This window comes from Pangasianodon hypophthalmus, chromosome 22 (assembly GCF_027358585.1).
Source record: "Pangasianodon hypophthalmus isolate fPanHyp1 chromosome 22, fPanHyp1.pri, whole genome shotgun sequence".
Classification (NCBI taxonomy): domain Eukaryota; kingdom Metazoa; phylum Chordata; class Actinopteri; order Siluriformes; family Pangasiidae; genus Pangasianodon; species Pangasianodon hypophthalmus.
Genome location: NC_069731.1, coordinates 2,409,735 through 2,434,773, shown reverse-complemented (window position 1 = coordinate 2,434,773; position 25,039 = coordinate 2,409,735). Strand labels below are relative to the sequence as shown.

Sequence of the window (25,039 nt, the reverse complement as noted above, 5' to 3'; positions counted from 1 at the left end):
TTGACATTGCAAATTGCCAAACACATTTACTCACCACTTTTTTCAAACCAGTCACTAGAATAAGATGGGTCACCATAAACTTTTTTAACACAGTGTCTAAAAGGCTTAGTGTGTTACAGTGTTCAAAAGTTTGTTTTCTTGTCAGAAACCAGAGCTTTACTATACTTGTGAGTACAGAGAGCTGATTTCAAGATGCTGAACATTTGACGGCCAGAAAAGCACGTAAAAGAGACTGATGCTGCTACTAGGTGGCCTGTATAGTGGATAATGGGCAACTGGCAAGACATGCGACTAATTGTGATTATATCATGATTTACTAGGATCATGAATTCTGTTCCGTAAGTTATTGTGCTACATAGTGATCGCAATTCTCAGATGTAGCACTAGGATGCCATTTTAACATAGCAAGCATGATTTTCAGTACAGATTTAGACTAAGAGATCTTCAAGAAATCTTGCATTTATAAGGGTCGACTATAGTAATGCCAAAGTGCATGCTGTGGTTAATTACAAACGTGTAGTTTATGCCTTTGGTATTAAGACCTGTCATGGACATTAAGACAAGACAGTGATTAGCATAATGAATATAGGTTAAGTAAAGAAGGTAGGCTAAGTATCTGTTGGAATGGCATATACAATCACGTCTGGCTAAATGGTTTGTTTTTCACACACATGATTAAAAGTGTCCAATTTATAATGAACACAAATCAATAAGGCATCTCATTTGATCTTTTGGCCTTGTTGCTAATCTGAATGCACACAGAGGGCCACATTCTTATGCCTCTCCCAATAATGGCAGTCTTCTGGAAAGTTCCAAGCCGCGAAGCTCTGTTTATGACGGCTGACAGCATGGACCATAAAACCAGACAGCTGCTTCTCCAGATTCTCCACCACAGCTTTGGCATCTCCCTTCTTAGCAGGACCATCCATCAGCTGCTGGATGTTGTCCTTGGGAAGAGGCTGTGGGTTGCTGCAGTAGGACACGACTACGTTGGTGTTGTTTACCTGCAGCACATCAAAACAGTTCTGTCCTATAACACACTGGAAGTTGTCTCCGGCACGCCAGTTGCGGTAGCTGCTTCCTGAGTGGTTAATAACACGGACAGACCACCTAACCCAATCGTACTTCTTCACCAGGAAACTAAGCAGCTCCTGGGCTGTGTCTTGGAGACTCCCTTCCTCTTTCTCCTGGACCAGCCTCTGGACGTCCAGACGTGCCTGCTCTGCAAATGACTTCACACATTCTTCAATGACTGCCTTCATCTTGGTCTCGACCTCTTGGATTCTCTCGCTCCATTCAGAGATCTTCTCCTGCTCCACATCCTCCCCTTGAGTGAGGGCACAATGACCTAGCAAGACGATCAACCCCAGGCAGAAGAGTTCCTTCATCCGGACACAGAAGTCTTCTAGGACCCTTCTGTTCCTAGCCTCATATCGCTCAACCACCTCCAGGATGGATTCCCCGAAAGTGTTTGTGCCCATTAGGGCATCGTACAGCACATAGAGGTTCCTCTCACCTCCCGTCTTGCTGAAATGGTCTAAGAACAAACGCGTTTTGACCTCTCGAAACTGGGGCTTGGCTTCCAAGATGTCGAGATATTTGCGGAACTGGTTGCGTAGGTTCTCCTCCACAGAAAAGTATTGTGAATCAACACGTCCCTTCTGTATCTCACAATTGATGTCTTCAAGCTGGGACGAGATCACGTCAAGCCTATTCCTCACGACTAGGAACTGCTCCTTGACATAGAACACCTCCTTACTCTCAACGTTGTCTAAAGCTAGCTTCAGGACTGGAGCAGCGGCTTCACACAAGGGAAAAAGCTCCCCGACCGTGCTAGCCAAGACCTCGGCTCCTCTCTCAAACAGCTCCATTACAGCCTCAATGGCCTCCTTCTTCTGTGCCACCACTTTCTCCAGTGGACTAGGCATGGCTAAAATCAACAACCAAGCAAAGACAGTTAGGAACATGCAGTCCTGAAAACCATACTTTTTTTTGTTACTTTTTGGAAACATACTCAGCATTCTATGTGATGGCATACAGGGCACTCAAAGAAGGGACAAGGAAAAAATATCTACAAGTCAACTTGTTTGTTTAGGATGTTATTTTTGAGGTATGGATGTATGAACAAAAATGAATATCAATATTATAAACATTCAAAAGCTACCAATTAAAAAGGACTCATCAACTGAACTTTTGAATTATCAATCGGTTTTCCAAATAAATATAAATAGACAAATAAATAAATAATGACGCAAGGAAAAGCCACCTTTCATGCTGGCTGGGAAACGTGCTATTTTTAGCTCGCGCTATAAAAAAATTAACAGACAACCCAATGAGAACCAATATCGGAAAACTGAATCGAATGGATTGCAGCTGGTGCACGTTTTCAATTATCCTTAAAAACAGGTCAAATTTAAGGGCCCCTGCAAAGAGACACACCTTAAAATATCCTTAAACTCAAGTGCAAGGACGGTGTGAATGTAAGGATAGATGTCAGTACCTGAAAATGATGAAGATTCACAAATCCTTCAGGAGGAGCCTCTGGAGAAACGTTCCAAATTCACCAAATGTCCCTCAAGTTTGTCAGATTTAGTCGTGTGATGATGTTAAAGCATCGGCTGAGGAATGATGCATCTGGAAAGAGAGAGAGAGAGAGAGAGAGAGAGGGAGAGAAAGAGAGAGAGAGAGAGGGAGAGTCGTGCGCGCTGAGCCATGAGCCATTTTTGGGAAGCTCTTCGTGACAGTCGGGTAAAATCTCTTTCTGCTTGATTCCACCTGGCTAAAACGCAGTGCTTATGTTATGTTTCTGTCTACTTCATAGTTTTAATGTGAAACAATCTCTTTTAGCTGAGTCGTGATCTTTGGAGAGGAGAAAATTTACGCATGGTGCGCAACATTGATCCGATCCACCGGCCACATTTCCATTGACAGTATTTCCTCCATCACAAAAGGTAAGTGCTTTATAAATTATTTGTGTAGAAATATGAGATAGCTGACGTCATAATTCCTAGCATGCTTTTTATAGGTTTAGGAATCGGCGTAATATTCATTCTGGTTGGATATTTGGAAAGGCTATAGATACGAGACTTGCCTGTTCTCTCTCATTACTTCTGATGAGGTGAGAATCGATCAGAAGAAATTAAAATCGACTGAAATTCATTTCTAAACATTGTGTTCACACAAAGGTCACGCCTCAATTATTTATTTAACCTGCAATAGGAACTAATCTCATCCCCGTGGCCTCGATTTCTGTATAACACACGCTATCTACACAGGACCAGCAGGCTTATAACTGATTTACAGACACTGAATACGGTGTTAAATTGGTGATAGACATGAAATTGTGCTACTTGTGCTGTAGTTATTGGTCTGCATGTCAGTATGTCAGCCTTGCAGTGAAGAAAGATTGTTTTCTGAAAAATGTGGAGAGCCTTTTAAGGCTTGTCTTACAGAGTATGAAATTTCAATAATTAATCATTCTTATTAAAGACATGATGCTGCGTTCACAAACACCTACTATACCATACGAACTAGTTTTTTTTTTCTTTCTAATATTACACCACCAGATGTTGTGACATTCTCTTGAGTAAATTAGGATGGGAATTTGGGTGTCTCTTTTATTGTCTATGATTTTGGATCAGCATCAATAAATCAGCATTTGGAGAAAAACAGACTGAGTAAAATCACATTTATCTTTTTCAATACCTGAACTACAATAGCTTTCTGTGTGTAATCCTCCTCAAAGGGAGGCCCAAACCTGTTTTACTCGCTGTGAGAGGAATGTTAGAGGGGTTAAAAAGTGTGTTTCTGAGTTGTGTGGATGGTTCACAGGGTTTTGCTTTGTTGTTTTTTGAATTACTACAGGTTGAAATCGTTTGGTACCTTGTGCAATTAGCCTGGCAAGTTGTCAATTTCAACGAAGCATGTTCTGTTCCTCAAATATAGCCTAACCCTATAACTGGCCAGTGCTGGGAACTGTTCTCAGAGAAAAGTAGCTAATGCTGATTTGCATTTTTATTAAACGTATTCTTATAGAAAGAGGTCGTCTTTGGCACCACAGACTAGCTATTTATGCATTTACAAAATTCTATTGTTTCTATTGTAGAATTAGATGGAATAACTTGCTTTTATTACTGTAAATATCACTAGGAAGAGAATTTCAAAATAAAAAATTACAAAGGTGCATAAAATGATAGTGATCAGTGATTGGTCATTGGGAAAAAGGGTGATCTGTGATTAGTCATGGGGGAGAATGGTGATCAGTGATTGGTCATTGGGAAAAAGGGTGATCTGTGATTAGTCATGGGGGAAAATGGTGATCTGTGATTGGTTGGTGCTAACAGTGGTGAGCAGTGATAGATTGATGAACAATGCTGATCTGTGATTGGTCATTGGTAACAATAGTGATCAGTGATTGGTCATTGGGAACATTGGATTTCACAAGCGCAACTCAGCCAGGAGTTATGCACTAATGTCTTTAGCCTCTTTTCTGAAATAAAGTTGCCAAATAGGTTTAAAAAGTCACCAAATCTAGAGACAAAGTCTCTAAGTTGGCAAGACTTTAACTGTTAAGTGTGACGCTGTGGGCACTTTTTACGATAATTTATCCTAGCAATAATTTATCCTATTATGCACTAGCAAAGGGGCGGGGCTTGTTGCTGAACCAACATGGCTGTCAATGACAATGGCAGAGTTAATGATCTAACTAATGACAGTAACACTGACAAGTAACACATGGCACAATCCAGTACTACATTGCGTATTTTTACATTATTTTCACTTTATTTAAAAAAGTCTTTTTAAATGTTTAATATCTTTTGGGTGGCTGATTCTGATTATATAGACTGATATTTGGGTCACGTTTATTAAAACAATGTTAAATTCACATTGTAAAACAGACTCTCTTAGTAATTTAATTTTTAAAAATGATTTGGGGAGTGTTTACTTGGAAAGCTCCATGGCCTTGAAATTTTTTGAGACAGGTATGCAAATTATTAGATGATGACGTGGTATCCACAGAGTCTTGTGGTTGTTAATGTATATTTTGCCAGATTCACCATTTACATTGATTATTTTTTAAAGGTTTACTTACACAGGGATACTTTAAGTACAAAAAATTATCATCATTTATATAACAAACCTCTTATTTATTTATTTATTTATTAAAAGCCAAACCAAAAATTGTACTGTTTTAAACTGTAACAGATGCTGCATAGTGAATTTCTCGTAGCAGGAATAGGGTATACTTTATAGCTTATAGTTTATAACAACATAGTCCTATGACAACAGCTCTGACAGTAGTGCAGATGCAAATCAGAAGTTTATATGAATGCACTCATTCTAATATTTTCAGGACAGAGGAGTTTTTAATTTTGTAGTTTTTTGGTAGCATGAAATGCTGCGGGTTTTTTGTTTTGTTTTGTTTTGTTTTATTAACTTCAAAAGAAAGAAAAAAGAGAGGCTGGCAAGGATGATAACAGCAAATAACTTGTTTAATCAATGTACTATAATATTAAATGCAATTATAAATGGATAAAAGGTATGATGTGTTGCTCTTCAATAAATAATTCAATAATATTGCTATAAATAAATAAATAATTTAAGAAATTGCTATGGTATAAGAGGCATAAAACACATTGGAATGTGCTGTAATAAGAAATTTAAAAACAACCCGGTCATGTTTATTCCTCATATAGTCTTAAAAATTTGAGTTGGCAAACTGCGTGCTGTGTTTTGCACACTACCAGTTGTACTTTCTTTCCATTCTGTCCTGGAATTCAGTATAGTCAATATGTCTAAAGAGATGATGAGAAGTATTATATTATTAATAATTCAAGCATTTGCACTGAGCTGTTCTTTGAGCTATAGAATGCCACTAGAGGTCAGTAAAGATGGCTAGAATTCTTCTGTAGAAATTCTCATTTAATTGCTTTCAAAACTATAATAAATTGGCAGTGATAATAATTGTTAAAGGCCCTTTTTCCATTTAGATGACTCTCTATCCTCCCATTTTAGCCTCTGCATTGTTTGAATGCCTGTCTTTATTTAATCTTATCTAACCATAACTTCAGTTTCTGTCCGTAAATGCAGCTACACTGAGTAACATTTTGGCTGTCAGCTTTCATATCATTAGTAAAGAGTGCATGTTATCTATGCAGTGCAGTGAAAAATTAGTTACAGTGTTGTATATGAGAAAACACTGTAAAACACTGAGAAACACATTTGCATAAATTAGAACATAATGTGAAATATGTCACTCTTACTCAGATCAGTAACAGTATTTAAACACTGTAGATGCTTTTCACTTAACACTGAGAATTTTCTGAGAAGTTACAACATCTAACATAAACAGATTTATATGATTTTTCTACAAATGATGAATCTTGTGTCACATCTTACACCTCACATGATAAAGGTCAAAGAGCAGTTACTGAAATCAGTAGTGTTTGAGTTAAATGAACCCGAGCTCAGGATGAAACTTGGTACTTTGTATCAGATATTATTATTTGTATTATTTAATTGAAAACAAGGATTTTGACAACATAATTGATGAGACTTACAACTGGCTTAAAACAAAAGAATGGTAAGATAATGCTCACCATAATAACCATCCATTCACTCATTTATCTTTAGTAAGTGCTTTATCCTGGTCAGGGTCACAGTGGGTCTGGAGCCAATCTGGTTAACTCTGGGTGAAAAGGTGGATAGGACACCAGTCCATAGCATGTCATCATGCACTCACCCATTCACACTTATGGGCAATTTAACATAGTCAATCCACCTACCAGAATTCTTTTTTTTTGGTTTGTTTTGTTTTGTTTTGACAATTGGAGAAAACTGCAGAATCTGGAGTAAACTCATACAAACATGGGAGGAACATGCTGAAGTTCACAGAGACAGTAACCAGAGTTCAGGACTGAACCAGAAACCCTAGAACTGTGAGGCAGCAATGCTACCTTTTATTTTAGCCATAAATCTGATGGAAATGTAGTCATCTTTACTGACCTCTAGTGGCAGAAAGATTCATTACAGGTTCAGCAGCAGTGGAGGGAGCAAAGCAACTGACTGCACATTTTACTTATTTTAAAGTATTTTAAAGTATACGACCTCACATATTCAAAGGGGATAGTGTTAAATGGCAAATAAACCTTCAACCATGCAGGTATTAATGCAAATATTAAGTTATTTTGTTTTATAAACTGATTTTTTTTAGGTTTCTTACAGTTTTCAGTAGTTTATTTAAAAAAAGAAAAAGCCTGGAAAAGGATGTGAAAAGGATTTTAATAAGACTACATGTCTCTAATAGTAGTGCTTAAATAACATGATGCATTATTAAGTAACATAATGCATTATGTTGACATTGTATAGTGGCAATAAAAATCCTGTCTATCTAGTACTGATCTCTCTGCATGACAAGTGATATTCCTTATTTCTTAACCCAGCAACACTAATTTCTTTTATTAGTTAACACTTAAATGTCATAAGAAAAGCAAACGCTGCCTTGTTTAATATGTAAATTATACAGTATGCCATGTCATGTAGTCTTGTAGAGGAAAAGACAATGGCGACATCTAGCGGCAGTGGGTGGAATTGTGCGGTCTGGCTGACGTCACACATAGAAATTTAATGCTGCCTCACATTTATTACACGTTATTATTATTGTCCTATAGAAAATCAAGCTTTACATTCAATCTAGGTTCCCTGTTACAGTGCAAACAAATGATGATGATAGATTCAATGTGTATGTGTTGAAAATAATCCAAGCCATTTTATGCATTCATATATTCATATTTTTATTGGTAGTGCATAATCTTTTATACAACATTGATCAGCAACTAAAAAAATAATCAAAGAACAGGAAAGCATCTTCATTTTCACAATCTTCTCATTGTCTCTTGTGCACAAAGCATTTTCCACCAATTGTTTTGCCAGTTTTTACCAATTTGCACTGACCAGAGCCAATGAGCTGTTTCATACAGAGATCTATAACTGATCTCATTTTAAAAGTGCATAACTGATTTTAAGCATGTATATAGATTTTAGATGTTATGATGTGTATATTTGCATGACAAAGGGTATCTACATACTATTCGATCCTGCACAGAGAAGAGCAAAGAGAGAGTAATGGATTCATCGAACAAAGTGAAGGTTGATCTCAGGAACAGTTATATGTGTAATATATGCAGGAGGAACTAATGGCATGGTTCAGTATACGACCCGTGAAAGATGAGCATGCACTTTAAGCAGTTTGTTCTGAATCATTGCTGAAGGTATATAATGCAAGTCTAAATAGAGTTATGAGTCAGATTCTGTTATCCAACACAAACAGCTGTGAAGCAAATCTGACACAGAATACCATATCTATAACTGTAGGATTAACTGCTCTGTCCTAGAGTCTCATTAGGATTTCAGAGTGACAAAGATTTAGACTTTCTTATCTAATTGCATCTTTTTGTTGGTCCTTGTCATCAATCATTGACTAAACTGTAATAAAGAGGTTCAAAAACTTTTGAAACCAGTGTAAATAAGTGTAAAAAAGGGAAATGATGAGGATAGTGTTTCGGTCATGTTACCTTATAAAAAAAGGTAACATAAAAAAATGAAATTAAACAATGCATCAGCTCATGCTTTCAAACCTCTCAACGTTATTCCACCGTTTCAGCATTAAGAACAAGTGACAGCCTGTTACCTCACGTAGTGTAGCAAACTTTTCCACAAACAGCTGCACATCTTTACATTCTTTCTATTAAAGATCAAGGATTTCAAGCAGTTAGACAACACTTGGGTTCTCCATGTAACAGAGCCATATCGCATATAATGCAATACTGATGTAACCAGGCTGTTGTTTAATACAGTAAGGCAGGACTACAGTAAGTTTAAAGAAACATATGAACTTGGGATGAGTGTAGTGTTTAGTCTCATAAGGCGTAAGTTTACCTTTAGTGTTTTTACATGTTAAGGTGACATGACCAATCGCATGCTGTAAGTCATAGGCATGTAGTGTTAGTTGTGGGTGTTCCTCATTAATCCACATTTGAAACCAAAGTTTCAAACCCAAGTAGTGTTCCAGTTATTAAAAAAAAAAAGAAACTTTAGTGTTCACAACACCAAGTACAAAGCAACCTTTGTTTTAGATGATTTAGATGCTGTAGTAGAACTGCATAAAGTGCAGGAAGTGCTGCTGAAAGACTGGATTTGGAAAAACCAATCGCGCACAACTGGGTGTGAATGTGACACAGAGAAACCAATACCACTAACTACACCTACACACACACACACACACACACACACACACACACACACACCCTATACGTACAGAGATTGATAAACCCTCAGAGTTGTTTTGATGCAAAGAAATAGGATTTGAAATAGTGTGTGTGCGCATAAATGGGCCAAATACAGTTCTATAATCAGCTGTAAGTTCTGGCATCCTCAGACTCCTTTTATAATAACCATCAAACTGAAAGTGCAAAAATATAATGGAAGGGTGGGAATCTGCTCGTAATATTTAACATTAACTAACGTGAAATATTAGTTCCTAGAGTCTGTGTCTTAATAGCTATACACCAAAATGGCAATTAGGCCCAATTGTGCACATGTATACAGCTATTTCTGAAAAAAAAAGGGGGTATTCTTTATCCCTCCAAAAAAACTCCTCTCCACCAAAGTGTTTTTGAAAATACTTCCATCCACATGAAAAGACAAAAACAATTTGAAAACGCTCAGATGAGCATGCCAGTCCAGTAGGTGGCTATATTACAAAGCGTGTAATAATAAAACAAGTTGAAATGATCAAATTTGGCATAATCGCATAAGAAATTCTACAATTTTCATGTGAAATCCAGGGGAAAAAAATGATGGTTTCAAATGTGGATGAGGCTTTAGCCAGTATGGTGCATAAACCTCTAAGGACACAAGCATTTGCTTTTAAAAACCTGACCACTTTGATGAGAAATTTGACAGATTTTTGCCTTTAAAGGCTTCAGTTCTTTAAACAGTAAAGGGAGAATCCTCAGGTGGATGGAGTGAAACTGTATCATGTACCACCTGAGCGTTCATTCTCTTACCAGGGGCAATGTATATGATGGAATATATATAACACAGCATATAAGAAAACAGAGGGGATGGTGAGGAGAGTGAGTAATAAAAAAAAAGTGAGTAATAATTAAAAAAAATACACACCATCAGGAACAACAGTGAGACCCTAGAGAATATGTGATACATTATAGAGAGATGTGAGGACAATAGAGACATGAAAAAAGACACAGCATAGACCTCTATGGAATACATAAGGAGTCCTCTGTGTGCGTGTGTGTGTGCACACGTGTGTGAATCAGGGGAAAGGAATCACTTGCACCTCCGGAGCACCTCCTGCATCCTCTCTTGCACATTCTCCATCTTCTCGGTCCACTCCTCGCTCAGGCCCTCCTCATCATCACCAATGATGGCAGCGTAACCCATCAGAGCGATGAGGCCGATGCAGAACAGGTAGGTGAGGCGTGTGCACAGGCGCTCCATCACTCTACGATCTCCTTGTGAGTGAGTCATGTAGACTTCGAGGATGGGCCGGCTGAAGAGCTTGGGCTTGCCCATTACGCCGTCATAGAGGGTGTGCAGGTTCTGGTCGCCCATGTCGTTGGCATAGCTTTCCTCGAAATCATCGCGCTTGCGCTCCTTGTGCTCGGGCCGTGCCTCCACCACCTCCATGAATTTACGAAACTGGTTGCGTAGGTTCTCCTCTACGCGGCTGTATTGCCCGTCCAATGTCTCCTTCTTGATCTGGAGCAACGCACCACGGTTCTGCACTGAAAGCTCATCCAACGCCCGGTTCACACTGCCAAACTCACGTCGAAGAGTTTGAATCTCCTCATCATCCACATGGTGGAGGACGACACGGATCAGCGAGCCTGCCACACCGAAGATGGGATTCACCACAGCGGCTGCTGATGAGATGGTGGCTACGCACTCCAGCACCTTCACCAGGCCTCGCTTCAGCTTGTCTCGGTCCTCTAAGATCTCGACGTCAGCCATGGCCTAAAACAGAAACGTTGGCCTGATGGGGAGAAGAAGATATACTTTATCCATATTATAAAGACAACTACCTTCACTCAGAGCACTTTGTTTTAAAACAGGTAACACATACTACAAATACAAATCATACAAAGTAGATAAGCACACTGTATTAGACCAAATATGTTTCTATGCGAAGTTATTCAAAGTACAGAATTCATAGTTCCTGGGTTATTGTGTGTAGGTTCATGAACTATAATCCTAGTTTAAACCATTTCAGCTCCAGAAAATGTGCATCACAAAATGTGGAAAAGTTCGAGGGGGTGAATATTTATGTAAGGCACTGTATATTAAGTCTCATATGCCGACAGCCTAGAAATACTTTATGGTAGTTTCTCATAGAAATCTTCTCAGATATAGTGAGGTGGCATGGTAATGTAATCCTTTGTCAAGCCTGCAGCTTTCAGTATCCTACTGAATGCAAAACAGTAATTTGCATATTGCTCTGTGGTGAGTACCTGAACAGCTCAGAGTGAGCTACATGTCCTTAAAAAGATATCAGTGTATTCTGAGGCTCTTACAACAACTATATTCATCATCAAAATTGATTCAATCTGAAATGAGAGAACTTTTGAAATTTCAAGGACTGCAAAATGTTATCAAGTGAGAATAAGCTAATGATCAATAAAACCAAAGCCTGAATTTTAAATTGGAAAAGACAAATATTTATTTTAGCGCAAACAATAAAACAGTATGGTCCACAGTTACAAAGTATTGGAAACATTCAGGCAGAATGAGTAACAGTAAAAAATAAAATACACAAAAATGGTGCAAAATGTCCAGCTTGCTTGACTATACATTCAGCGACACTTTTAGATTTATATCATAATATTTTGCATAATCTGTTTAACGTGAATAAAAAAAAGATTGGAATTTTAAGTGCTAAGCCAAAAAAGGCATAGAAAACAATACAAGAATAGAAAGAAACAGTTTTCTTATTGCCCATAATATAAATAGCATTGATTTTGTTTATAATTGTCTCCATTATAAAGCAGTAGAAACGAAGACAGCCATGGTTTAACAACCTTTCAGTGCATTTGGCATCACTCCTACTCGCTACACTCATCCAGGACTTCTTGCATCTTGGTCTGAATTTCGATGACCCTTTGAGCCCACTTTTCCCTGACCTCGTCCTCGTCATCCTCTGTGACTGCATAGTAGGCCATCAGTGCCATGAGGCCGATTTGGAAGAGGTGGGCCAGATGAGCGCATCTAGCCTCCATCATCTTTCTGTCCCTGTTGTAGTGCTCTAGATAAGCTGTCAGCAGTGGCCTCCCAAAAAGACTGTTCCTCCCAATGATGCCTCGATAGAACACGTCCAAGCTCAAGTCGTTCTTGTCCTTTTCATAGATATTCTTGAAATCCTCCATGTAACGCTCGGCATCGTCGGGGTTCGTCCTGACCCGGTCCACCATGGTGTTGAAGGCGCCATATTGGTGCTTGATGTACTCCTCATACTTTCCAAATGTTTCATTGATTTCATTGATGCGGATTTGGCGCAGCGTCTGCTTGTTCTGCTCAGAGATGCTCTCCAGCTTGTCATGAATCTGCTTGAAGTCCTTGTCCAGCTCATTGCCTTCCTCTTCAACCAGGCCTTTCCTCACTACACCAACCAGCGAGGTGACGATGCCAAACAGAGGGTCAATGGAAGAGGCGAAGGAGGACACTTTCTCCACGTAACCCAGCACCTTGGCCGCAGTTTGTTTGATTTGCTCCTTGTCTGCCATTGATGCAGAGGGGTCACTGGCTTTGTGTCTACCGAGCCCTTGGTCCCCTGTGATTCTGAAAACAGAAGGACAAATGTGTCAGAGAACCAAACTAGAACTGCACAACCACTATTTTCTGCCTATCATTATCCAACTACTGAGCCACTATTCACTACACAAGCTAGGTATTTAAATGATCCCACTGTTCCCTTTCGTGATCTAAACATTTACTTTCACTACCGTCCACGCAGATGTAGCAGGTTGCTGTCCAGTTCTGAAACAACCGAGGAGAGAAACGTGGCATGTACCAATAAAATACGCTGATTGTTATGGATCAGCTTTAGAGACCAAGATTTGATCCTAGATTAGAACATTATTATAGTACTTATTGCGGTTGTGCATTGAAAATCTAACTCTATATTGGTTTCTTCAAAAAGCTGGATTTAAGTAATGCATCATATAGGCTACTGGAAGCAAGCTTTCACTGTTTCCTGAATTGTAAACAAAGGCTAGTTTAATGTCATTCATATATGAGCGATTTACATACAACAGTGAATCATAGGCTGTAACCCAGTCTTTCTTAATCCCAAACCACAACCACTTAGCAATTAGCTGGCCTTCTTGTTCTTTCTGTTTTAACATGAGACAGACATTCAGAAAAAGAACTTTCATAGCCAGAATAAACCCTTACAATACATTTATACATAAATTCATGTGGTTGCATAATATAGAGACTGCATCTAGCACTGAAGCACTGCCCATTGTCAGGCTAAACTGGTTAGCTTAAAATGAAAACAACCCAAACAACGACTCACTCAACCGCAACACAAAGCAACATGAGTATAAAATGACTTTACACAAGGCATACTGACAGAAACAGTGAACGGGAAAACAGAAAATGGGCCCGAGCTAAGGATCTTACCTGCTTTAATGTCTGTAGCTGTTCCCTTCCTAATGGTGCTGCTGTGTTTTTCGTGCAGGCAGCCACTATCTCAGCCTCAGGCTGGAGAGACCGCCCCTGCCTCTGTGCTATATATGGCCAGGGTGAGGGAGTGACTCATATCTGAGCAATGCTCATTGGGTTAGGGAGGGGAGGAAGAGGAGGAAGGAAAAAAATGCAGCTGTTCCGCAGTCCCTTCTTACAGTTCAGAAAATGGCTGCCACGCTCCTCGCTGCAATTGGTTAGCAGCAATTCAGAAGTATGTATTCGCTTTTTTAGACCTGGGCGTAATGAGAAATGAGCAGTCTATAGAAAAATTCAGGAAGTGGATGCCATTGCTGGTTGTAGGCATTGAAGGGGAACTAGAATTTCCAGATATTGATATGAAAACAAAAAGTGGGGGAAAATTCACTACTCAAAGTAAACAAAGAGCTGACAGCTGGGAATGTCTTTTTAAAGCTTTAACACTGTTCACATTGTCAATGCAGCTGCTGTACAACTGTTCACACTGCAATCGAATTCTGTGCAGCTGCCCATATAAACAACTGTGAGTAGCTTTAAAGACAGAGTCTGTCCCTGGGTGCTTTTTAGACAAATATGACAGTTTTGAGTATTAATAATGTGGTGGTAATGCTTGAACTATTGATACAGTATGACACCAGTGACTCTAGTGGTTCTATGTGCAGCTCGACAGATGAAAAGGAGAGATATGACAGCCTTACCCTTGTTCATAAGGCTTTCAATTTATTTTTTAAATATTTCTGAAAAATTCACAGTATAACACCACAACCACAGTATAACTTTTCACATTTTCAAAGAGGATGTTGTTAAATGACATTACACTGCGGCTGACATTACACTAACATTTTTTCCCCAAATAATTTTATTTGGGGAAAAAATGTTAGAATGTTTTAAAAAACCAGATCACCCAACCCTAAAGAGGAACAAAGTCCTGGTGAGTGGGGATGGTGGTGGTGTAAAACTGAGTACATTTTTGACACGCCCCTTTCATACATCATTTGCGTAAGGTAGAAACTGTAGCATTTTAATCACTTTTCCAACTATCATTACTATTTACAATATTTATTGCATGTTAGATTTTACATTGCAGGTCTATTTAATCTTAAAAAAAAATTCTTAAACTTAAAAAGAAAGTTTTTTTTCTCTTTCTGCGAAAAGGCATTGTTTCAAACGTTGTCATTTGACTTATCTGCAGTTTTTACTGGGGATAAGTCAGTTGACTGTTTGCATAATTTTGAGTGATAACTCATAGCTGTGCAAAATGCGTAAAGATTGGCAGGTCTGTAAAACTTACTCCTTAATACGATTGCCTCGACCACAAACCTTTAACATAATAAAACAGAAAAGTTTTTGGTTGTCCCTCTGTGGGAACCCTTAAAAGGTTCAGAAGGGGTATGGTTCCAATTAAAAAATTTAAATTAAAAAAGACCAAACCCCAGCCCTTCATAAAGGGAAACAGGAAAGAAACTGAAATGGCATTTCTAAGTTTCTACACTTTTAGATTTGGGCATAATTAAAAGCCAGACAAATATGACTGCACTTTATAGTCTAGTTTTGAGTATTAATAATGTGGAACTAAGGCATTTTATGTGATACATTACACTAAAAATGACTCTAATGTGCTGCTCTAATTTGTGGTTCTATGTCCTACACAATGACAGACGAAAGAGAGATTAGACCTGTCCTTTGCTAACAGTGCAGTGGTTTTGAACTTTAGAGTTTTGAAGTTGGTTTTACATTTTTCTTTTCTTTTTAAATTTTGAGAAATTCATAGTATAACAATATAACCCACTAGCATATTGGTGCATCACAGTATGTGCTTATACCTTCAGGTTTTTTAAAGACGATAACGCTAAATGACGTTACACTGCAGCTGCGATTAAAATATTTTTGATTTTCAGTTCAGAAAGGGTAGGGTTCCATGTAGAACCCTTTTTGGACCTATAATCATCCAATGACTAATTAAAATATTTTCTAAGAGTGTAGCAGGTTTTTAGACTAGAGCCTGTCATGGACATTTACTATTACAGTGAACTATTTGCTCTTTCATTCTGTGGCATACTTTTTGTCAAATTCTGAAAAACTGTATCCTCTCACCCTTAAGGGGTTTTTGGTTGTCCCTCTGAGGAAATCTTTAAAGGTCCGGTGTAGAACCCTACAGCTAAGTGTTTCCCTAGAACCTCTTTAAGAAGCTTAAACAGAGAACGCTTACAGGGTTATTTTTAAGAATGTACAGAAAGAGACAGAATGTAATAGGGTTTATTTACTACATAATGTATCTTAAAGTGAAAGGATTTTGTCCCACCAAGCATTTAAAGTAATCTTCTGGTTCACTGTTTGGATACCTTACAAGCTGACAGCCTAAGGACTGCAATGATCCGATACTGAGCATCAGTATGAGGGCTGATACAGGCATGAGATACAGGCATATTTTACACTGTGAATGCCAGTTATTTTTGCCTGACATGAATCAGATCATCTTGCAGGATAATAAACGACACAACTTTACAACAGAAATTCAAGAAAAAAATTCTCTTGGCTTGCTGTGGGGATGTCAGTGTCTTAATATCAGTTCATATGCAGTGATCTGACATCAGTATTGCATTAAAACTTCGAAAGCAAATGGGATTGAAACATCCCGTCTATCAGCCTTAAGAACAGTTTCTGTTAGCAAAAAGCTGGGCCTTACGTTGCAGTCCTCTCTGGGGTGTGTGTACACAGGAAATCTGCGTCTATAAGTAATTGTGTCTTCTCAGATAAGAAGAATTCCTGCAAGAAAACAAAAGGAGATTACTAAAGGTCACTTTATAGCTAATAATCAGGGGCTTTGAATCAAAAATAAGAAGTGTTCTTACTTATTTATATTTACAACTGGTCAAAAATCATTGCAGAATTGAGATGTGAACTTTAATTACTTTACTTTACTAGAAAATTACTTGTGTACACTTCATATGCCAGGATTCAGGGCATTTTTTCTATAATGCAATAATTTAACAAATGGCACTTTAAGTCTAAAATTATTTTATTTCAAAGTTCAGTGAGGAAAAGCAGTAATAATTCTACTATAGGACATCATTGTCTGTGTAAGGGTAACAGAATATAACATACTTTTTTTACTTTATGAAAACTCTTCAGTATACAGGACCTATCAGAAATTACATGACATACCAAAACTGTCGATAAGGCTCACAGTAGATTTGATATGAATGATACTGATATCCTTTGATATTGCTTTTTACTGTTTTATTTCTTGGAGACTTTGTAAAAATGAAGACGACTCCATCAGATCTGACACTGAACTATTTGTATATAATGCCCATTATTACTGACTCACAGTAGTGAAAACAGAAACCTGAAGTTAAACGTTACCAACCCTTTAAGGATCAAGACCTATCAGCGTCCTTCAAGTGAAGGATATAAACGATAAGACTGATGATAATATTCTTTAATTAGCTCTATGTCTGCTATTATTGGCATTCATCTGAAATGGTTTAATTACGTACTGGATGAGCGTGTGCGATTACGATGCAGTTCCTGGCCTTCATGAAGGGTTTGTCTGTGGTGTGAACGTTATGACAGGTGTTAATGATGGGCCTGTTCAAAAAATACTTTCCAAAGAAACAGGAAAGGCACAAATTCTTAAAAAAAAAAAAAAAAAGCTTAAAATTGTATATTGCATACCAAGGGTGAATATAATGCTGTGAAAGACAATCTGCTTCTTAAATGTTTGGGATTATCAACTCACCACACCAAACTAGGCAAAGTGAAGGAAGCACAGCTGTTGACAGATGCAAGTGGACATTACCATGTGTGCTTATGGCTAAAATCCAACACCTCACACTTGTCATTCACACCCACTTACTTCTTCACTAAGGGCATGTCTGTGACACACTACATGTCTGCTTGCCCTGTATTTCTAAAGAACTATTAAATGAATCGACTACAGGTTTTCTATGGGCTTGTTTTTTTTTTGTTTTGTTTTGTTTTTTTAATAGCCATGATCTGTAATGACAAAGCAGGTTCCCTAAGCAAACCATAGGGGGCAGTGATTTACGTTTTCTCGATTTATGACCAAAATGTCACATTCACAAAAGACTTCTTGCTACAAAGCCTGAGCTCAAATTTAACCCTTTACATCCCTGATACTTTTAGACACTAAAAGAAAGTGTGACCCAGTGATTCATAAATGCAGCTCTCTAAAAAGCCAATGGATTAAAGTGATTTATACAACAAGAAACATTCATATTTAATTATTTTACTTATTATTATAATTATTTTAAGTGATTCTTTCACGTTTCATTCTTATATTAACCCTTTCATTGCACTGAATCTGGTTTAGGATGAATGTGTGATATCATTTTAGCCTTTGTCTTACCTAACTGAACTAATCACCAAGTTAATTTCTTTGTTTTTTTATTTTTAGTTTATATTTTTGTGTGTGTTTTGATGAATTGTCAACTTTCTTTACTTTCCAGTTGCAGGAATCAGGTTGAGAGACAATTCCTATTTTATAACAATCATGACTGGTGGGCAATGAAAGGGTTAATAGTTAAAAATATGTTTATGTATAATATATAAATAGATAAAAGTGGACATAATATTTCCAGAAAATGGAAATTGCATCACCAAAACAAAAGTATACAATATTTACACATAATTATTTGCAATATTATTTTATTTATTTATTTATTTATTTATTTATTTTGGGGGGGGGGGGGGTCACCCCACTTTATTTTATGTAAAGCAATAATATTATCAATAAATATAATACAGTATAAAATAAAATAATAAAAATAATAAACTAACCTGTAATAAATTAGTTTCAGAACTCAATGACCACTAAAGGTTTACATTTTTGGAGACTAGATAATGGAAATTAGTGTTTGTATACATACATTTGGACTCTGGTTCGATGTGTACACATACACACACACACACACACACACACACACACACACACACACACACCCAGTCTGTCAAAACCAAATCAACCACGAGGACTGAAGCTTTTCCTCTCCAAAGTGAGTTCATTTAGGCCAAAGTACACAACCTCACTGCATCAGAGATGCGCATTATTCACTCTATAAGCAATGAATTCAGTGTTTCTGAGCCTCTTTAAAGCGTGTGTTAAACCAGCATGAATGAGACTCCAGTCAGGAAGTAAGCAACCTCATCTACTTTCACTCCTGAGAGAGCGGCCATCTTTAAAGCTCTCTGTCAACACACAATGGGAGTAAATGTCATCTATTTGACTAGCAAAGTTACACAAAGCGCACAGGAGATATTATTTGCATAGATATATTCTGTTTGAGAGCCTCATCTTGTTTATGTAGTACTTTTTTAATGGTTTTATCTCCTTCTTTTTCAGGGCATAGCCTGGTTGCTAATATTAGCACTTCCACTGGCCAGAAGCTCTATGACCAAGAAAAAACAACTGAAAAACTACTTCAAGAAGCCATAACAACACAATGAAAGGACTTTCTGTCTGTATTTAACAATGTGAGTAGTGAAAAATGGTCCACATATCCACCACAGCAGAACAATCTCCAAGCTTCCTTCCTAGCTCAGCTATAGCTCCCCCTAGCAGCCTCTCCATATTTCCTTGTTTGTGCTTAGCAGTATCCTCTCCTTTCTTTTTTTCAACCCATAATAATCCAATATAACACATCCTCTGGCATGAATATGAGCCATAACACATCACAATAAACCCATCCATCCATTGGTAGCCTAGGCATTGGCCAAGATAGCTCTTCTTACCTCTTCTGAGAGCTACCTCCCTCTCCAAAGTCCAAATCTCGACTGTACGTCTTCTTCCCAGCAATCCTTGCAAAAGGGCCACTTCCATGTCAGAACTCTGTGTAGGGGTGTTCATATTGGACTATACCATTTTCCTGTCCCATGGAAGACCCTGGTGGGTCGAAATGGGTCCATTAGCTACCACAGATGCACAAGGCACCACTTGCTCCAAAAAAATGGCATATGTACAGCCCTCCATTGTGCAGCCCCTTCCTCACACTACCCATGTCCTCCCCCATTGACATTCAAATATTCCAGCCTCCCAACATTCAAATAGCCCATACAGAGAGGCAACTGACTCTATGGAGACAGCTGGAGGCGTACAGAGCCTCAGAAGGGTGATTGAGAGCTTGCCAGACGCTACCACTTGCTCCAAAGAGTCAGAATTTATTATGGAGGGCAAATTAAAGTTCAGAGTGGGATATTTATGTAGAAATTAATTAAATAAATCAAGAGAAAATGCCACTGAAATATAAGGTATCCACCAAGAGTGCCGGCGCTATAGGGAACTGACGCACCTCTCCAAAGGTGCAGGTGTGTATCCACAAACAAATACCTGATTATTACTCAAAACAAGCGCAGCACAGAGACTTATTTGCATGCTAAAAATGTCAAAATGTTTTTTAGACTCAGTCTGTAGGAGATTTTAGACGTCTGATCTGATCTGTGCCAAAAAACGATTTTTTTATTTTTATTTTAAGTACTACTCCATTGTGAAATGTCTTGGTTTTGTTAAGATGCAAAGCAGTTCACTGACAAAAATTTCAGGCTAAAATATATATTACTGATGTAAAAATACAAAAAATATTAATAAAAAAAAAAAACAGTAGGCTTGGTTTGTTACTTATTTAGCAAGATTATTCATGGCTTTTTAAAAGCATTAGGGCGGAGAGCTGTGATGACGACGCACCCGAAAATAACGCGCTTAAATCTTCTGCGTTTTTCGTGCACAGGTTGTACATGTTTATATTTTTATTTATTTTTTTATGAGGTATTAGGTGTTTATGTTTTCCAGGTGCACATATTATTTATATATGAATGAAGAATTAAGAATATAGCAGGTCAGCGCACTAACGCATCGTGGCGCGCGTCATGATCCAAACCAAATCCTTTTTCAGGAATATCTTCCATGTATAGGATCAGGTATATAAAAGAAGAAAAAAAAAAAACAGCAGCCAGGTCTGACAGACATTTTCTGCATGTGGCATTCCAAGGATAGTCTACATCAGAGGAAAGTGCGAGTCTGGACGCGTCCTTCAGGCTATACGTCCCCAAAGACTCCCCTCTCTGCCCTCCCCACTTAAACATAGTAAACAGAAAGGGCTAGACTTCAAGCTGCAAGCTCCAGCCTGATTGTTTGTGCTGTGCGCATGGATATCCGAGCTGTAAAAAAATTAAGGCGCCCGTTATTTAGGAGATCAATTAGCCTAATAGTAAAATGCGCAATTATATTAGGTACAGCATCTAACATTGCGTATGAAACAGACAAGATCAAGACAGCACAAAGGAAAGAGATAAGGGACCAGGTGCGTGAATAGCTGCTGAGCAACCGCCTGCGCAACGCAAACCGACGCGCAACGTGGTGTAACCGGATGTCATGTCCGTGTGGGTCATGAAGCGCTGTAACAGACAGCAAAAATCCTGAAACGAGTCGCTTAGATGCACAACAAACACGTCTACATTGCTACAAAATAGCAATACTCCATCTGGCATCAAAAAGCCAAAGCGCAAACCCGCTATTAATATTAATAACGTTCATGCTATTAATGTTCACGTCACCGTGAAGATGCGCGTGCACGATTGCTGCATTATAGCTGCTTATTATTTAAAGCAACGATCAGATTCAGTCCTACAGAGAGTCGTTTATATGTAGCCTCCACATGCAGTATTGAGGAAACCCTCAGAGTTTGCTGCATCATCTAGATATTTAACATCGGGACAAAAACTGCGCAAAAATAGGATTAAATGTTGCATTTTATTTTATTTATTTATGTATTTATTTATTTGGAGATGTTTCATCTTAACAGCAACCTGGTTAGCTGTATGCAATAATAGGTCTAGTTGAATGTTTCCGTGATAAAAAACAAAAATCGTTTTGTATTGTGTAAACATGTAGTGGAATAGTGAGTATTTATTTATTTATTTATTTATTTATTTAATCAAAATATAACCTAATATTATTAATAGATGTATTGTCGGATTTAATGGTATAGACCCTTTTATTATTAAAGAAGTTGTTGTTATTATTATTATTATTATTATTATTATTATTATTATTATTATTATTATTATTATTCCCTCTGGTCTGTGCTGATCATGTTCCTGGAAGTTGTATATGTTTCATACTTACCCAGCTGGTTTAACGGATTCATGAACCGTTAGCAAGATGCAAATTTTCAACTTCCTCATCTGAGACAATGTGATGGTTACTCCATATGCTCCATGCTTACAAAAGTGAGTTTCATAAAGGTTTATTTGATTAGATTTGATATTGATTTGATCATTTAATTTGTAATCATCAGTTAGACCTTTTTATAATAATAATAATATAGTTATATATAAATAATTATATAATAATAATAATTTTTTTATAATAATAATTGCAGCAGATGTGTTTAACAGATAATAACTGCAGCAAATTCCTGAAACTTTGATGCACATCTAATATACAGTGTCTGCCCTGGAGAATGCACTTTATTATTTAATACTTTTACTGCTGCTGCAACGCAGTGATTCATTCATTCATTCAAGAATTCTTTCTTGATATCTCGGCACAATCTTGCAGTAAATACTCTATGGTCTGTTTATCTGCTCTAATGAATTGTAGTGGCATTTTACACATACCCACCTGCAGACTATATGAACTCTCTGAACGATGGAACAACATTAAACCTGAACGTCATTTCAAACATATGATATGACTTTTCAAAATGCAATTTTATGGCTGTGTGTGTGACAATTCAGAATATTTCCAAGTGTAGCAAAAATACACAGCAGCTCCTCTAAACCAGCTAATCAACCTGTCCATGCTTAGCACCCATAAACACACCTGGCCACCTATCCAAAACATCTGGCATTGTTAGGTTTCATGCTAATCTTATACAGCCTGAAGGGAACAGCCTGTAACCAATACATTTATTATTCTATTACTCTGTTATTTATTATTCTATTAAGTAATAGAGTAATAGAATAATAAATTCTGACTGTCATGTCATTGTCAAAAAAAGGTCAAATGAATGTAAGGATGACAATTTAGCACAAGCAATAAGTCCATAGCGCTTTCCTACTTACCAGCAGTCTGGTTTTGATGCCCTGTGCGCATAAGACACAAATTTTCTTGCTCTCCATTAAGAGTCAAAAGGAAATATACTTTTTTTTGGATGATAACTGGTGCTGAGATGACATTTGCACATTAATTTGGAGTCAGATTTTCCTGATTGTGGCCTGTTTGCTTGTACCACTCTCAACATTCTCTGGAACATATATCCAGATGACACACTGTATATCCAGGTGACTGTCCATGACTGTACTGCTTTTTTTACAATCACATGACGGTATGAAGTATTTCAAGTTTCAAGAATCAAGCACTTTATTGTCATATGCACAAGGTTTCTTGTACAATGAGATTCTTAGTTTGTATGCTCTCAAGGAGTGCTGCAGTAGAGAGAAACAAAGAAAATAATACTAATAAATAATAGGTTAAATAAGATACATGTAAAATTATCTTTTAGAAAAGAAAAAAGATTGTACTAGATGGAGTGATTGTACTAGATGGATTTTAAAAATGAAAGTGTTTAATCTCAAACTCAGTAACTAAAATTTAATCATTTAACCTTACTACAAGTTTAATTAAACCAGGAATTTCTGTTAATATGACACAGCGTTTTGAATCTACATCAGGATAAGTGGAAAGTTCAGCAATAAATTGCTTGAGTAAATTAATATGACCCATGGTACATATGGTACATAATGTATTTACCCATTTGTTCTTTAAATGAAATGATCGTAATGGGGTCTTTGGAAATTCTTTTACTCTGGAAGGGATGCAAACAGTCTGAGAACCCCTGCTCTAATGACTTTTATAATCCACAACCTGGTTTCATCCACAGGTCCCTGGTAGTGTTTTGTCATTAGCACCATTCTCAGACACTGACACACAGTTTTCATCTGCTGACTCTAATGTGCCATTTATATGAATTTGGATGTGTATCTAATAAACCAACAGCTTAAGGATTGTCTCATGTAGGTCCATGATTCAGTCTCAGTAATGTGATATTTAGTTTCTAAAAGGTTGGAACTCGATTCCACTCTCCACAGCTCCAACGTGAATTTGTGGTGAATCCAGACATCAGTGTGGAAACTAAAATGGCTGACATGCACAATATAATACACTGAGTCTTGATTTCAGCCTGGGACATTTAAAAAGATTTTTGAATCGAGTCTTATTTCATTAGAATCGAGTCTGAATAGCAAGGGGAGAAATGGCAGCCATAGTATGCTATGCTCACAGGTTCATGTTATCCACTTACAGGGAGAACAAGAGAAGAACAAGCAACCATACTGACCTGGAGAAATGCCTTTCCTGGAAGGAGCACCGCTTCAGGTTTTGATGTCAGTATAATATGTATATAGCATATTGATGTCAATATAATATGTATACAGTATATATGGAGGGGTTGTTAACAGGAAACTGCTTTTAAAATAGATGCAAAACTATGAAATTTGATATGTTAATGTTATTGCGTTAAATAGTGGATAGTGATGAGACAGCAATACCACGTTTGTGAATTTAAAAAATGTTCATCTTAACCTATGGACATAACATGGATAGGTTATGTCTGCTGGGGAAGATTTTGTGTTCCTGGAATCATGTTTGTCTTTGTATTTCCATTCAGGTGTCAAAAGAAAGAGACATGGAGTGATGCTGATGCCAGCTTTGAGGTAGATTCACATAAAATGATCTCCTAGGATTTCAGGCTATATAGCTCACATAGCTATTAATATAACTAAGAAAAAAAGACTAAGCTGATATATACAGATAGATTTATTGGATGTTAATTAATATTACGTAGATCAGAGGTGTCCAATCTTAACCACAAAGGGCCAGTGTGGGTGCATTTTTTCATCCATGCAGGAGCTACACCTGATTCCACCTGTTTAACCAGTTGACCTTGACTTTCAGTAGACTCAGGTGTGGCTTCTGCTTGATTGGCATGAAAACCTGCTCCCACACCGGCCCTTTCTGGATAGGATAAGATGAGTTAGATTAAAAAGTGTCCCTTACATGAATATTCAGCTACTTTTAACTTAAATTTACCATAATGCATGAATCTGTGTTACTTTTCTTGGCTGTTTCCTTTTTATCATTTCTTAATATATTGGAGGTAAAATGTGTAATTCATGTTCAAAATCCAATCTGTAAACATTAAACAAAATGTCCTGTTAGTGTCTGTTCAATAAAAGCACTAAACTGTAAACAATTTGGCTGCCATTATTTATTGTACTT

The 25,039-nt window shown here is 37.5% G+C and overlaps 2 protein-coding genes and 1 long non-coding RNA gene across 6 annotated transcripts; 1 reads left to right on the top strand and 2 right to left on the bottom strand.

The window, feature by feature from the left end:
• On the bottom strand, positions 1-2,632 carry LOC113533073 (protein rapunzel). Its single transcript, XM_026924906.3, has 2 exons — positions 2,501-2,632; positions 1-1,930 (listed from the first exon to the last, which is right to left on the bottom strand). Exon 2 carries the CDS (start codon positions 1,926-1,928, stop codon positions 744-746), a length of 1,185 nt encoding a protein of 394 aa, XP_026780707.1. The 5' UTR covers positions 1,929-1,930; positions 2,501-2,632; the 3' UTR covers positions 1-743.
• Positions 2,612-25,013, top strand: LOC113533076 (uncharacterized). The gene is made up of 5 exons (XR_003403392.3): positions 2,612-2,748; positions 2,848-2,951; positions 19,106-19,236; positions 24,065-24,144; positions 24,429-25,013. It is a non-coding gene; the product is annotated as an uncharacterized LOC113533076 (long non-coding RNA).
• rpz (rapunzel) lies at positions 7,768-19,678 on the bottom strand. Of its 4 annotated transcripts, XM_034297879.2 has the most exons (4): positions 19,495-19,678; positions 17,241-17,293; positions 16,427-16,506; positions 11,713-12,852 (listed from the first exon to the last, which is right to left on the bottom strand). In XM_034297879.2, exons 1-4 carry the CDS (start codon positions 19,607-19,609, stop codon positions 12,120-12,122), a joined length of 981 nt encoding a protein of 326 aa, XP_034153770.2. In that variant the 5' UTR covers positions 19,610-19,678; the 3' UTR covers positions 11,713-12,119. The 4 variants fall into 4 exon arrangements, with proteins under 4 accessions (XP_026780716.1, XP_053083913.1, XP_034153771.1 ...); XM_026924915.3 differs by lacking the exons at positions 11,713-12,852; positions 17,241-17,293 and adding an exon at positions 7,768-11,053 and having other exon boundaries at positions 19,495-19,629; XM_053227938.1 differs by lacking the exons at positions 11,713-12,852; positions 19,495-19,678 and adding an exon at positions 7,768-11,053 and having other exon boundaries at positions 17,241-17,261.
• Positions 25,014-25,039: the final 26 nt, after the last annotated feature.

Excerpts from the sequence above, each read along its gene's own strand:
- rpz (XM_034297879.2), bottom strand. The coding sequence starts at position 19,609 with ATGAACACCCCTACACAGAGTTCTGACATGGAAGTGGCCCTTTTGCAA. Across the intron at positions 17,294-19,494 it reads GGAGGTAGCTCTCAGAAGAG|ACAAACCCTTCATGAAGGCC; the intron begins GTAAGAAGAGCT and ends TTCACACCACAG. Across the intron at positions 12,853-16,426 it reads ACCCCAGAGAGGACTGCAAC|AATCACAGGGGACCAAGGGC; the intron begins GTAAGGCCCAGC and ends TTCTGTTTTCAG.
- LOC113533073 (XM_026924906.3), bottom strand. The coding sequence starts at position 1,928 with ATGCCTAGTCCACTGGAGAAAGTGGTGGCACAGAAGAAGGAGGCCATT.